The sequence below is a fragment of the Tauraco erythrolophus genome, unplaced genomic scaffold (genome assembly GCF_009769465.1).
Source record: "Tauraco erythrolophus isolate bTauEry1 unplaced genomic scaffold, bTauEry1.pri scaffold_54_arrow_ctg1, whole genome shotgun sequence".
Classification (NCBI taxonomy): domain Eukaryota; kingdom Metazoa; phylum Chordata; class Aves; order Musophagiformes; family Musophagidae; genus Tauraco; species Tauraco erythrolophus.
The window spans coordinates 240,382-253,561 of record NW_028238622.1 but is presented as its reverse complement, the minus strand read 5'-3'; the positions used below and the strand labels follow the sequence as shown (position 1 = coordinate 253,561).

The window sequence follows — 13,180 nt, the reverse complement described above, 5'->3', positions numbered from 1 at the left end:
GTGCTGACGGAGCTGCGAGCAGGCTGCGGGGCCAGCGAGGCCCGAAGCGCACGGCCGTGGCGCCGGGCAGCCGGCCAAGGCCAGCCCGCGAGGGAGGAGGTCTGGGGAAGGCGCTGCCAGCCCCCGGGGAGACGGCAACCGTCGGGGCCAGCCCCTGACGCTGCCCCTCGAGAAAGGGAGAGGAGGAGGAAGAGGAAGCCGACAAAGGACCGTGGAATCTGCCGGTGCAGAGGTTAACATGCAGCTTTATTGTGCCGGTGGAGGCGGATCAGGGCCAGCACTCGACGACGGCGCACGGCCGGTCCTGCATCATCTTCTGCGCCGGCTGTAGGGCTTTTGGGCCCGCCGTCGCGAGCGGGAGCGGTCTCGAGTGCGCACGGGTCCAGGGGGGCTGGAGCTGCTGTCACTCTCAGGCTCCGAGGAGCCAGAGGAGGACCCCGATGGCAGCTGGCCGCTGGTGCTGGAGCTGCTGGTGCTGGAGCTGCTGGAGCTGGAGCTCCTGGAGCTGGGGCTGCTGGAGCTGGGGCTGCTGGTGTCGGGTGCGGGGGAGCTGCAGGATGGCCCCTGTGCTGCCTGGCTAGGGCTGCTCCCCTCAGCACTTGGTTGTACGGCATGGCTGCTGCCACGGCCTCTTCTGGGCCGGCTGTACGGCTTCTTGGCCTGACGTTGTGAGCGGGTGCAGTCTCGCACCCGCTCGGGCCCAGGGGAGCTGGAGCGGGGGCTTCCCTGAAGCACTGGAGAGGTGCAGGAGGACCCCGATGGCAGCTGGCCGTCTGTGCTGGAGCTGCTGGTGTCGGGTGCGGGGGAGCTGCAGGATGGCCCCTGTGCTGCCTGGCTAGGGCTGCTCCCCTCAGCACTTGGTTGTACGGCATGGCTGCTGCCACGGCCTCTTCTGGGCCGGCTGTAGGGCTTTTTGGCCTGACGTTGTGAGCGGGTGCAGTCTCGCACCCGCTCGGGCCCAGGGGAGCTGGAGTGGGGGCTTCCCTGAAGCACTGGAGAGGTGCAGGAGGACCCCGATGGCAGCTGGCCGTCCGTGCTGGAGCTGCTGGTGTTGGGTGCGGGGGAGCTGCGGGAAGGCGCCGATGCTGACTGGCCAGCAGCACTGGGGCCAGCCAGCTCCACGCTGGCACTGGAGGCTGTAAGGGGAAGCAGGATGGTCAAGGGCACAGCCTCCCAGACCCAGGGCAGGATATGCCAGAGCGGTGCCCCCAGCCCTCCGGGAGCAGAGAGGCTCTGCCGAGCCCAGCCTGGGCACCCACTGCCAGGCCTTGCCTGGTGCTTTGCCTCTTACCGGTGTCCGGGTGAGCACAGCTGTGGCACTCCCAGCTGGCCGTGCTGTCCCTCAAGGAGGAGCAGCACCTGTGGGTGCCCTCGGCAGCGCAGGAGCAGCACAGGAGCAGTTGCCAGGGCCTGGGGAAGCAAATGGGTTTGTGGCTGTGAGGACAAAGTGACCCCAGCACGGGACTGTCCGCCGGAGCTCTTGTTCTCAGTCCTCCCACTTCGAGGCCTCAGCGAGACGCAGATCCCGTGCAGAGCCCCGGGGTGCAGCTTTGGCAACTTACCCCTCTTCCTCTGCCTGCTCCCTGCCTCCTGGGCAGAGGCACTCGCTGGCATCGCAGCGGCTGTGCCTCTCAATCAGTGGCACGTATGTATCACCGGTCTCCCATGTTGGCAGTCTGATGGAGAAAGGAAAGTTGATGAGCCCCGGCTGCCCCAGCGTGAGGCAGACGCAGGGCGTCCCCGCTCTTCCCCGCCTGCCCTGTTTCCAAGTCCTCCGTGAAGCCGAAGGCCAGACTCACGGGACAGGACTGCTGGGGCAGGGCAGGCCCTGTCGCAGCACAGCGCTTGCCCCCTCCTGGCCTGTGAGCCGGGCGGAAGGATACCAACCTGACGGGGACTCGGATCCCCATGACGAACATTTCTGGGAGAAACCGGTCACGGTCTCTACAGAGGGGGCACCGGAAGCAAAGCATGCCGGCGCTCGCAGCCTGTCCCTGCGGGAGAAGCACGAGGTGCAGGCGTGAGGCCCTGGTGCTGCCCAGCCCCTGCGGTGCCCCGGGGCTGAGGGAGCAGCTCCTACCTGGATGCAGCCCCTGTGGAACCAGGCCTGTTGGCAGGCTGGGCACACGAGGGTGCCGTAGGACTTTCCGTCCCCCACAGGCTCCAGGCAGATGGGGCAGGTGGTGTCCTTCTCTGGAGCCGCTTCCACTTCTTGCTCCGGGCGGTGCTCAGGGCAGAAGGAACTGGGGGGAAGAGGAAAAGGATGGGCAAGGTGAGGAATCGGCGAGTCCTTCCCTGGATGGTGGGCAAGAGTGGAGAGAGGAGGTACCTGTACTGAAAAAGGAATTGGGTGACGCATTCACCCTCCACGGCACAGGGGAGATGGAAGCTGCGGTCGCAGTCTGTCCCCTGGCAGGTGATGGTGGCTCCAGTCTCGCCACAGACGAAGCAGTTCTGCAAAGGGCACAGCAGCCCCCATCAGCGGCAGCTCAGGGCCTCCGCAGCCCCACAGCTGCAGGTGGGTGCAGGACGGGGCCGCTGCTGGGTCACAGCGCCCTGATCCGCCTGGGGAATGAGGCTCCTGTGCTGGAGCCTTTGCGGAGCTGCTGGGAGCAAGACTTTTGCCCCCGAGCTGGTTGCAAGGGCTGGCGTTTCTTTCTCGGGGTCTGGGCTAAGCTCCCGCCAGCCTCTGCTGGCACAGAGCTCCCTGTTCTTGTCAGGTGCTCACCTTCTGCGCAGCCTGCTCCACCGTGCGTCGAATGTCCTTAGGGCGGAATCCCAGGAGGCCTACGCGCTCATTCCTTCCGTGGAAAAGCCCGTTGGCAAAAAACTGCAGAAAAGCCAAACGAGAAGGAGCTGATGAGGAGAGCGTGGCAGGGACTGCCTGTGGGAAAGCTGGAGGGAGCCCCCGAGCAACTCACCAGGCAGAACTCATGGGCACAGAGCCCTCGTTTCTCCAGTTTGCGCCCGCAGACGTCTGGGTCGGCCTCTGCCTGGCGACACAGCATGCATGCTGGAGGGGAGAGAGCCAAGGGCACCGGGAATGAGCACCTCTGCGGGCCGGGGGAGCGTCCCTGAGGGATCCCCCCCGGGGCCCGCTGCGTCCCTGCCCAGCCGGCGGACGGGCACGGCTGGAGGCCGTGGGCAGGGAGGGGGCACTGCAGGCACGGGTGTGCCAGCCGGTGCCCGCTGCCCAGCCTGGGCCCTGCCTGCCGAGGTGCTGCCCCAGCTGCCCCACGCTGGCCGCCCCGGCCGCCCCCCTGCCAGCCCGCGGGAGGGCCGCTTTGCTCTCACCCTGCTCCCTCGAGTCGGGGGCCTTCCGCTTCCTCGCAGACATGGTGTACGTCGGCAGCGAGCGTGTGGGGAGTCCCTGTCCCAGCAGCGCTGGGGTGTCTCTTCCAGACGCTCCTCTGCTGACCCTGAGGGAGAAGCAGGACACAGGTCAGGGAGAAGCGGGATGCGGGGGAGCTTCCAGCACAGACCCCGAGCCCCGAGGCGTGCAGCTCCGTCCTCCCTCGGCAGCCCCGCGGGAGCCCCGTCCGTGCCCTGCTCCCTCCTCACCTCACCAGGTCGCACTGACGCAGGGCCCGTGCCCAGCGTTCCTTTACGTGGCTTGGCCCCGCGGGTCACAATGGCCGCGGTGACATCAGCACCGCTGGCCCGCGTGCGCCCCAAATCCGGACAGGGACGCCCTCGGCAACCTGCCGCCCACGCGGAGACGGCCACCCCCTCGCAGGGGTGGCACTGGTGGCTGAAAGATGCCGTTTGGGCAGCGTGACTGCAGGGCTCCAGCCCTGGCCAAGCCAAATCTCCGCTCCTGCCCCCAGCACGGCGAGTGCTGGAGCAGGTCGGAGAAGGTGACCCTTCCTCTCCGTGCCGCACCGGTACGGCTGCATCCACAGCACTGCCTCCGCTTCTGGGCTCCCCGGTACAGGGGGCAGAAGCCACCTTTGAGCCTGGCCCGGGCTCACACATCCCATCCGCTTGGCCGTGGCCGTGGGTGGCCGGGGCGCAGCACAGGAACCCGGGACGGCCCCGAAATGTCGCAGGTGGCCCAACATCTTTCTGCCAACTCCTCAGAGCTTTGGTGACGTGCTGCCTCCAGAACAAAAAGCAGCAGGACCGCCAGCTGGGGACTCATGGCAGAAACAGCCTTTTTCCATGGCAATAAACTGCCTTCCAGAGTCTGTGTGAGCCTTTCCTTGGTGGGGTGGGAAACTGCAAGACATTTCTGCAGGCTACAGGGGGCTTTATTCCCATGCAACTGGCTACGTAAACCCAGGTCTCTTGCAGCAGACTCACAGCAATGCAAAACTTTCTACCTGGGAAGCGATAACGTCCCCGTCTGGCTCTCCTCTTCCCAGGTACGGGGGAATCCCAACACGGCGCAGCTCAGGCACGCTTTCCGCCTTAGCACCAGACGTTGGGCAACAGTCGTACGTGCTGCAGACTCGCTGCCCAGTTCACTTCTGGGAAGCAACTGCGTTTCTCCGCTTCTGCCTGTTTACTTGCCTCTGCAAATACGGCAACAATCTGCTTGATACGGTTCTTGAGCTCATCTACAATTTGCGTCGAGTATGGAAAACAATCCGTGTTTCACACGTGCACGTGGTTATAGCATTGGTGGAGCTCAAGCAACAGCCTTTTGCTGAAAGCCCCTTGGGAAAGCTGTTGAACTCTGGAGATCTTCTTCCCAGTCACGAGCCTGGGCCTTGTGAAGCCAGGGAGTGCACAGAGAGGATCCGCACAGCCTGAGCCAGACTTTTCCCACTTCCCACCACAAAAGGGCTGCGGGAGACAGGATTGTCCCAGGTACAAACGTCTGTCAGTGACTGCGGACTTACCTGGCACAGGCTCGAGAAAGTGCCCTGGCTCTTCAGTTGGATCCAAACAGCCTGAAGAATTCGCCTGAAATAAACAAGGGACCCTCCACTCGGGAACCTTTTGGGACAAAAACCAGATGGTGTCTGAGGCACAACCAGAGTAGGAAAAAAGGAGCGGGAAATCCAGAGTGGAGAATCTGGGTCCTGAATTAAGGAATGGACATGACTAGGCCACCTTAGCGTAAGGATGAGTTAGCGAAATAGGAGTTCCTGGTTTTTTAATATATGGCGAATTGCAAATAGGGGCCCTCCCGCCGTCAGGGGTGCGACTGATAGACGCTGAGACCATGTTTTTCGGCACGTGTACCCGCTGTCCAGAAAACCGTGTAACTGCCTGCTTGTTGGAGATTGACCACTGAAACGTGTAGAATCTCACTGACATGGGGTGTCGGCGGAGGTGCCTTTTGTAGGGCGCAGACCCTGTGCTCTGCCCTGTGCTTTGGCTTACAGTCCGTCTGTGACCCGATTCCTTTGAATTCGACTTTTTTTTTAACTGCTGTAACAACCAAGCAAAAGGCCATTTTTTCTTTAATCTACAAACATCAGAAACACGCTGAGCACTCGGGGACCGATGCGAGCTGAGGGCTGCCGCTCCATCCCCACACCGACAGCTCTCTGCCATCTGCAGAACCACGAATTTTCTGAGACTTCCCAAAGCCATGCCCAGCACCCTCATCACATAGGAGCGTACTGTATCCCAGTGATTTTTGCACCTGGCAGTGCTGATCAGGAGTACTTTCTTTTTGAACCTTTGATCTTATTGTAGTTGCATTTTAAGGTTCTACAGCAACACAAAGATGTCATCTCTGTAAATATCTAACTGGGATATAGGTAAGCAGCAATTTTTAAAAATTGTATCCAAAATTACCCACTTCAAGCACAGCAAAAATGTGGTTGCTGTTGCAAAGAATGTTTCATTTAAAAATGAGTGTTTATTCCACCTAGCTGCCATCTCATCTTGGTTGTTAAAAAAAATCTAGTGTATGGTAACATTAGTGCTTACATTTGAGTTTGCAGAGGCAGGCTGATTTAATACGAAACTGTCATGCCAAGCGGTCTTTGTGTTTGAGGATGCAGCTTAAGTACACTTTTGAGGGATATTTTTTTTTTTTATTTTGATAGAAATTTGATTTTTTCTTGTGTATTTCAAGGGAATTTCTAAGTAAAGGGTGCTAGCTTCCCCTTCCTAGTTAACTATTTTATTGTTACTAGTTTCTTTCAGTTTTGCAGTAGTGCAATTTGACAACATGCATTAGCTGTAAGAAGCTATCCTGAGTCACTCTTTTCCCAAAACTAAGCGACACTTCCTCATTGCTGGTCTCTCTACTGAGTGAATGGATAAGGTTTTCAACTGAGGAACTGGTCACCTGCTTTATGCAAAGTGATTAAGTTCAATACCAGAAATGTAGATGGACAGAGTAATAACAGAAAAGCCTCCAGTGTACCAGCTGACGTGTCTGTGTTGGTTTATGAGGCTGAAGCCAGCAAGTGCTCAGCCTGTCATGGGCCCTGTCTTTAGGTGTACTTGTCTTTATTTAGACTGTAAGTATCTCCTCAGGAAATGTTCTACTTCTGGGTTGATGGTTATGAAAGGCCTTTTAAAGGAAATGTGTAAAGGATTCTTTGCAAAATTCTTTCAAAGAAGTGCTGTCAATAATAAGTTGTAGCTGAGATTCCATCATAAATGGAAGTAATTGTCTCTTATTTGGCTAGCTATAGAATTTGATTTGTGATGTGAACTGAAAAACAGGATTGTTTTTTTTAAAAAAAAAGAAACTTAGTGGTGATGATACCTGAAAAGGAAACTGAACTTTCCAAGACTCATTTTGGAGTTTTAGAAGCAGGTATTCTTTATTGCAGCGCTGGGTGCACAGGGGATTTCTCCTCCTGGCGTGCGCGCCGGCTTCTGGATAGAAAATTAGTTATACACTACAGTCATGCATAATTCATAACATATTTACATATTCTGAAACAATTGGTTAATTTTCTTTCGCTTTTCATGTAAATTACTTCTCATGCTCAGTTTTCCTCCTCCGCCCCTTTCTTTTGGGTCTGGGGTGTAATTAGGGCAGGTGGTCCGTGAGTCGGTGGTCACGATCTCCCCCTGCTGGAATTCCCTTTTCTCCCAAGTCACTGCATGTTCACAGTTTAGAAAAACATGATAACAAAGTTTATGCAGTTTCTGCAGTTTCTGGGATGTTCCCTCCAAGGGCAGACAGTTCTGGATAAAGAGTCTCTGTTTTAATCACTCCTGGCAGCTTCAAGGATGGACGTCTGGTTAGTTTCTTTAGGTGTGTGTAAATCACCTACTGCCACTGAACCCTTCATGAAACTGCTACACAAAACTTTAACCCCTTTATTGCTGGGTAACAATTCCCCCCTTTTCTTTATCCTTGCGAATTTTTTGGCAAAAATTCATATTGTTCTTGTTTAAGAACTGTGAGTAGCACCCAAACTCTCCTAGTCAATTTGGTTAATTTGTACCAGAACATAAAGTTCACAATTGTTAGTATTGTTACTGCTACTAGTACCACAAGCAAAGGATGTATTAACAAAAATATCCCACCAATGATGTTCTCCATCTTTCTTCACTCCTTCCAGGACGTGGTGTATTTCTTCAGCGTCGTGATGGACAGTTATCAGAGTTTTTTGTCCGTTTTCTCGGGCTTGCTTCAGCAATCGTCAAGTCTTCATGTTGCACCAGTCTTTCCAGCAACGCTGAGTGCATTCCAGTAGGGGGAGGCAGCAGGTCATGATACAATGCATAGTTAGATTTTAGTAATTGGTAAGATGTGATGGGAGCTAAATAAGTAAAATCACATCCTGTGATAGTTACAAAATTACAGATACAAAGGTTAGGGTGATCATTCATATTTCTAGTAACATTATCTACAAAATAAAATTACAGGAACTTCTCATGCAAACACAGCCATTCCCTATATACACAAGTACAGTTTTAGGGTTTTTGTCAGGATGTATCTCAAAATGACATTCTGTTCAGTGTCAAGACAAATGCCTTGAGCTCTGATGGTATTGCTTTCACAAATGAACCCTTGTTGCCCTTGCACAACACACGTGCTAATGTCAATTGTTTGCCATTTATTCTCACTCTTTCGTGCCCCTACTCTGTGTTCCAAGGGATACAGTGTAGTTCCATTGTGATTCAATCCTAATGCAATGATTGGATATATTGTGTATACCGAAGCATTGTGTATAGTTAACACAAAGGCTATGACCATATCATTTTTGGGATCATAAGTAAAAATAACTAACTGCCACCAAGACTGGAATCTTTTTTCAAAATTATTTGCCTTATCCCATATCACTTTCCGAATCTCATTGGGTAAAGTGCCTTCTTCACCTTCCTTTATAATCAGAGCTGTTGTGGATTGAATCCACGATTGAGCTTGGATGCAGCTGAGAGCTAAAGAGAGATTGTTTTGGGCTGCACCAAGTGCATCTATAATAGCGTGACGGGTTAAACAATAGCTGCTGTTGACCCATATTCTGAATTACGTAAGGTCCAATTTCAAAAATAGAGTATTTGGCATAGGTGACGTTGTGCTAGGTGGACTTGTTGGCGTGTTAGGGCTGGGAGTGATTGTTTTCACTGGTTCAATAATGCCCATTTTAAATTTAAATGTGAGTGCCATGTCACCTTTCCGGGTATTCCAGAGGCAGATTATAAAGACAGGCTGGGTTAATGTAAAATTGCTCCAGCATTCCAGTTTTTCCTTTTTGAGGGCACAAAGATTCTTTGTGAGCAAAGAATTATTGGTTCCTTCTACAGTAATTTGGGTTGCTTTCTCATGGATGGACCCATTGATCATTCGGCAACCTATTTGGATCCCTTCTCCGATTGTTCCCATCAAGAGGGGAGCCTCATTGTCCCTGTCCCAGCCCCACTCATGTTCTGAGTACATTTGCATTCCGTGCATAACTACAGTAGCTAAATTTAGAACTGGGGCCCGGGAACGGGGGCCGGGAACTGGGGCACGGGAACGGGGGCCGGGAACGGGGGCCGGGAACTGGGGCGGGCACCGCCCCGTTTTCAGCACGCCCCGCCCCGGCGGGCAGCACGCGCTCCGAACAGACGGCCGAGGAAGAGGAAGAGGAGGAGGAGGAGGAGGAGGAGGAAGAGGAAGGCTGCTCGTTCTTTTTCTCGTCTCCTCCCGCCTCTCAGGCAGCCGAAATAGAGCCCCTCCCCCCCCGCGCCCCTCGGGCGCCGGCTCCTGCCCGCGGCCCCTGCTCCGCTCGGGCTTCTCCGCAGCGGCCGGGTCGGTGCGGCGGGTCGTTCCGCGGCAGCACCGCCCCGCGGCTTTCCCTGCTCCGCCCTCGGTCCCTGCGGCTGCGGGGACCGGCTGGTGGCCGCGGGGCCGCCCCGCAGCCCGGCGGTGCGCGGAGCGGCGCCTTCTCTGCGGGCTCGCTCGGCAGCGCGCCCGCCGGAGCCGAGCCCCGGGGCAGCGAAACGCCGCCGGACTCCGAGCGGGTGAGATCCGGCCCGGTTCCGCCCGGTTCGGCGCGGCCGGGGGCCGGTCGGGGCCCCGGGCGGGACGCTGACGGCCGGGTCTCGCCCGCGGGGAAAGAGAAGGAGCCGCTGGAGAAGCTGCACCGGGTGGGCCCGCTGCTGGGGAGCGGCGGTTACGGCTCCGTCTGTGCGGGTCCCCGCCTCTCCGACGGGACCCGGTGAGCGGGGGGGAGGGCGGCGGGGCGGAGGAGAAAGGGGAGGCGGCGGGGGGGGCGGCGTGCTCAGCCCGCCGCTCCCCTTGGCTTGCAGGTGGCCATCAAATACGTGTCCCGGGACCGCGTCTGCGACTGGGGCGAGCTGGTGAGTGAGCGAGGGCACCGGGAGAGCCAAGGCCCGGGAGGGTGGAAACTGGGACACCACGGAGGGAGCGGGCATGGGGTCACCAGGGTACACAGAGCATCCTGGGGAGGGGATGAATGGGGATCACTGGAGCATCCCTTGGGTGGGGGGGATGCCCAGGCACCAGTGGAGCCAGACAAGGGGGCACCAGAGCCTCCCAGGCAGAGAGTGCCGGACCCCCAGCACAGCGTCGGCCCCACTGACAGCATTGTGGTCCCCCTGCAGCCCAACAGCACCTGTGTGCTGATGGAGATCCTGCCACTTAACAAGGTGGGCTCCAGCTTCCCCAGCATCTTCCAGCTGCTCGATTGGTTTGAGCTGCCCGACAGCTCCACGCTGGTGCTGGAGCATCCAGATGTGATAAATGAGTGAGTCCCAAACAGAACTCCAATTAAAGTTTACAATTTATTAGGTGAATAAAAGCAAGCAAACAGCGCTGGATGCGCCGAGAGTCTCTGCTCCACCAAGACGCACACTGTATAGTTCCTATTTCTGGTTTATATTTCTTTTACTAATACATATTCTTAATTATTTCCGAGAAGAGGTGGTCTTATTACAATGAGCTCAGAGAAGTCATCTCCATAGTCTCCACCCCTAACCCCCTCCTGTTGTGCGTGCGCAGTGTCTCCTGGTGGTCGTGAGTAGGGGTCTCAGGGAGGAAGGCTGTATGTCTTCCTCGTGATGACTTTTTCACCTCCCCAGAAAACTAGCGAAGTCATCATGACTGTGCTCTGCGAAGTCATCAGGACCGTCCTTGTTCTCCATCTTGGCTCCTGCTTATCTTACACAAGGGTTGTGCAACTTACAGATCGATGGCTTGAGCTGAGCTGACTCAGAAGTGGTTAAGTGAGATTAGAGATTAAGGGCGTACAGGCCCCTCTTGTCTAACACCTTGCAACTGGCAGCAAAGCAAAAACGTTAGGTGGCTTTTGCAAGAAGCGAGAGCTCTATCCATACCATTCTGCTTCCTCTAGGGCTGCGGTTCTACAAGAACCAACAGAATGGTTAAAGGTTACACACACAGAGAAGGTCACATTTCACTGTGCGGCCCTAGCACTGTTTGATATTGACACAAATCAGGGGAACACATTTCACAACTGGGGCTCCTGGTCAGCAGCATCATGAGGCGTTTCGCAGGTTCACGTTTTCACATTTCACAGAGATCTTAAACTCAGACAATCACTTATCTTGAATAGGCACACCCTGCTCCTCGACACCTATTTGCACACCCATTGTCCCATACTGACACGAGTCAAATGAGCATTTTTCACACAGAGAAATCCCAGGATTTCTTTGACTTCCTCAAGGAGTGGGGGTGGCTGTTGGAGGATGTGGCGCAGGGGTTTTTCCACCAGGTGCTGGAGGCCGTATGGCACTGACACGCAGAAACAAATTCTACAGCTTCACTGGAACTCTGAAAAATGTGAATTCCATATTACTTTTGGGAAGAACTGTACATATCCAACAATCTGACAAGTTGACAGCTGGAGAAATATTTGTGGTTAAGCGTATAAACAAATTCTGCTCCCATGCTTAGACAAAATTCTAGAATGCTAGCAACAATTGTTGTCCATCTTTTTGCTGGATTTGGAGTTTCATCGGTCCAGAAGATGCTAATTCCCATTGTGGCCTAGGGGCCGCCTTTACCCTGGGGTGATGCATCCATGATGCTTGTTCTTTAATCTTGACTGCCGTGTGGGTGGTTAGCAACACCTGGAACGGACCTTCCCACCCCGATTCCAGAGGTGAACCTCAAAGAGATCTGGCATACACATAATCACCGGGTTCAATATTGCGCATGGGCCCAGCAAGACCCCAGGCTCTAGTTCCCCAAACCAGCTGTTTTTGCAGACTTATTATATAATCAGTTAATATCTCATCCCCGATTTGAGTTGATGATCTTGCCTGTACAATGCAGGGCCTCCCATACGCTATTTCAAAGGAATTTAGCCCTTCCTTGGTTCTGGGCTTGGTTCTAATTCTCAGGAGTGCTGAAGGCAATGATTGGAGCCAAGACAAACTGTCTTCCTGACCTAATTTTACAATTTGAAGCTTAATCAGGTGGTTTATCTTTTCTACTTGACCACTAGATTGTGGATTATATGGGGTATGAAGTTGCCAATCTGTCACGTTTTGAAGTCAAAACGACCGGTCTGTATAATAAGGTCAAAAGTTGCTGGGACTTGTACTGGCAAGTACACCAGTTTGGTAATACTATAGCCCAACCTCCTTATATAAGGGCAAAGGTTCCTAAAACCTTTGAATGTAATTTTGGCGAGTACACCGGTTCGGTGGTATATAACCCAACCTCCTTATAATAAGGGCAAAAGTCTCCAGAGCTTTTGTACATATATAAGATTTTATTGGTGACAGGATATAGATTCGTAGATAGCTGGTGATAGTGACTGACTACAAAAACAACTTTAATTAAAATATTGCAGGGATAATATAAAACAATTACGGATCAGTGATAATGTTAAATAGCTAGTAAGATGTTAGTAAGTAATTAAGTAAGTGCACATAACACAGAGCTCTTACCCAATAGGTGTCCCTATGAGGGGAGAAGAGAGGTTCAGCCCATCGACTGATCCGGACATTTCGATGGGGGGGGGCTTCTCCCCAACATCCCCTTTGTCTTTTGCCATTTTATTCCTTTTCATTTCTTTTAGGTGGAGCTCGAGTGACTCTTTCATACATCACTTTATTAGGATTGGTGTAATTTCTCTCGTGAGGGGTGGTCGCAGCTGGGAGGCGGGTGGAGGTGTGATTTGGGAGCTAAAGGACACGATTTCACCATCACTGCTGAGGCAGCAGCTGTGATTCATCTTCATCCTCACCAGGTGCCCCTTTTCCCTGATAACAGGATGAGCCGTGGTACCTCCGTACCACGCTGCTCCCCATTGCAAGGGTATTACGTGGGCCTTGTTTGTTCCTGGGAGCAGCAGCTGTGTCTCACTCCAAAGGTGCTTCTAATATTGCAGCTTTTGGGCTGAACTTAGCAAAGCTGTATTTTCCCATTTTCCCCAGTTTCGGTTATTTTCCCGCACAATCTGTTCCCAAAAGTTTCCCCAATCTGATGAGATGACCGCGGGAACCCAAAATGTCAGTGTGATTCCTTGCAGTAGCACTTTGGTCACTTCCCCGGCTTTACTAGTTCGGCACGGGAACGCTTCTGGCCACCCTGAAAGGAATCCGTCACGACCAACAGCTATCGCAACCCCCCTTTTCTTGGGAGTGCTGAGAAATCAGTTTGCCACTGTTGTCCTGGATAATTCCCTTTCCCTATTTGGCCGGGCTGGGCTTTAGTTCCTGTCTTGGGATCATTCTGCAAACGGACCTCGCGCTGCTGTTCCTTGATAGGGCCTCTGTTCCCCAGTGGATTTTCTCTGCTCTGCCGTAACTACGGCCCATAACCATGCAAGGGGTATTA

The 13,180-nt window shown here is 54.2% G+C and overlaps 1 protein-coding gene across 1 annotated transcript; it reads right to left on the bottom strand.

Annotated features, from left to right (window-relative positions):
* Positions 1 to 309: 309 nt before the first annotated feature.
* On the bottom strand, positions 310 to 3,337 carry LOC147525880 (E3 ubiquitin-protein ligase PHF7-like). Its single transcript, XM_086630852.1, has 12 exons — positions 3,295 to 3,337; positions 2,922 to 3,013; positions 2,729 to 2,830; positions 2,330 to 2,454; positions 2,081 to 2,243; positions 1,888 to 1,994; positions 1,563 to 1,676; positions 1,292 to 1,410; positions 832 to 1,136; positions 563 to 765; positions 449 to 484; positions 310 to 397 (listed from the first exon to the last, which is right to left on the bottom strand). Exons 1-12 carry the CDS (start codon positions 3,335 to 3,337, stop codon positions 310 to 312), a joined length of 1,497 nt encoding a protein of 498 aa, XP_086486978.1.
* Between the last annotated feature and the right edge of the window lie 9,843 nt (positions 3,338 to 13,180).

What these genes read in the sequence shown, in the direction of transcription:
- LOC147525880 (XM_086630852.1), bottom strand. Translation starts at nt 3,337, where the DNA reads ATGTCTGCGAGGAAGCGGAAGGCCCCCGACTCGAGGGAGCAGG. An exon ending in AGGGGAGCAGCCCTAGCCAG is followed by an intron (nt 766 to 831) that starts GCAGCACAGGGG and finishes ACAGACGGCCAG; the next exon opens with CTGCCATCGGGGTCCTCCTG. An exon ending in CCTAGCCAGGCAGCACAGGG is followed by an intron (nt 485 to 562) that starts GCCATCCTGCAG and finishes CTCCAGCTCCAG; the next exon opens with CAGCTCCAGCACCAGCAGCT.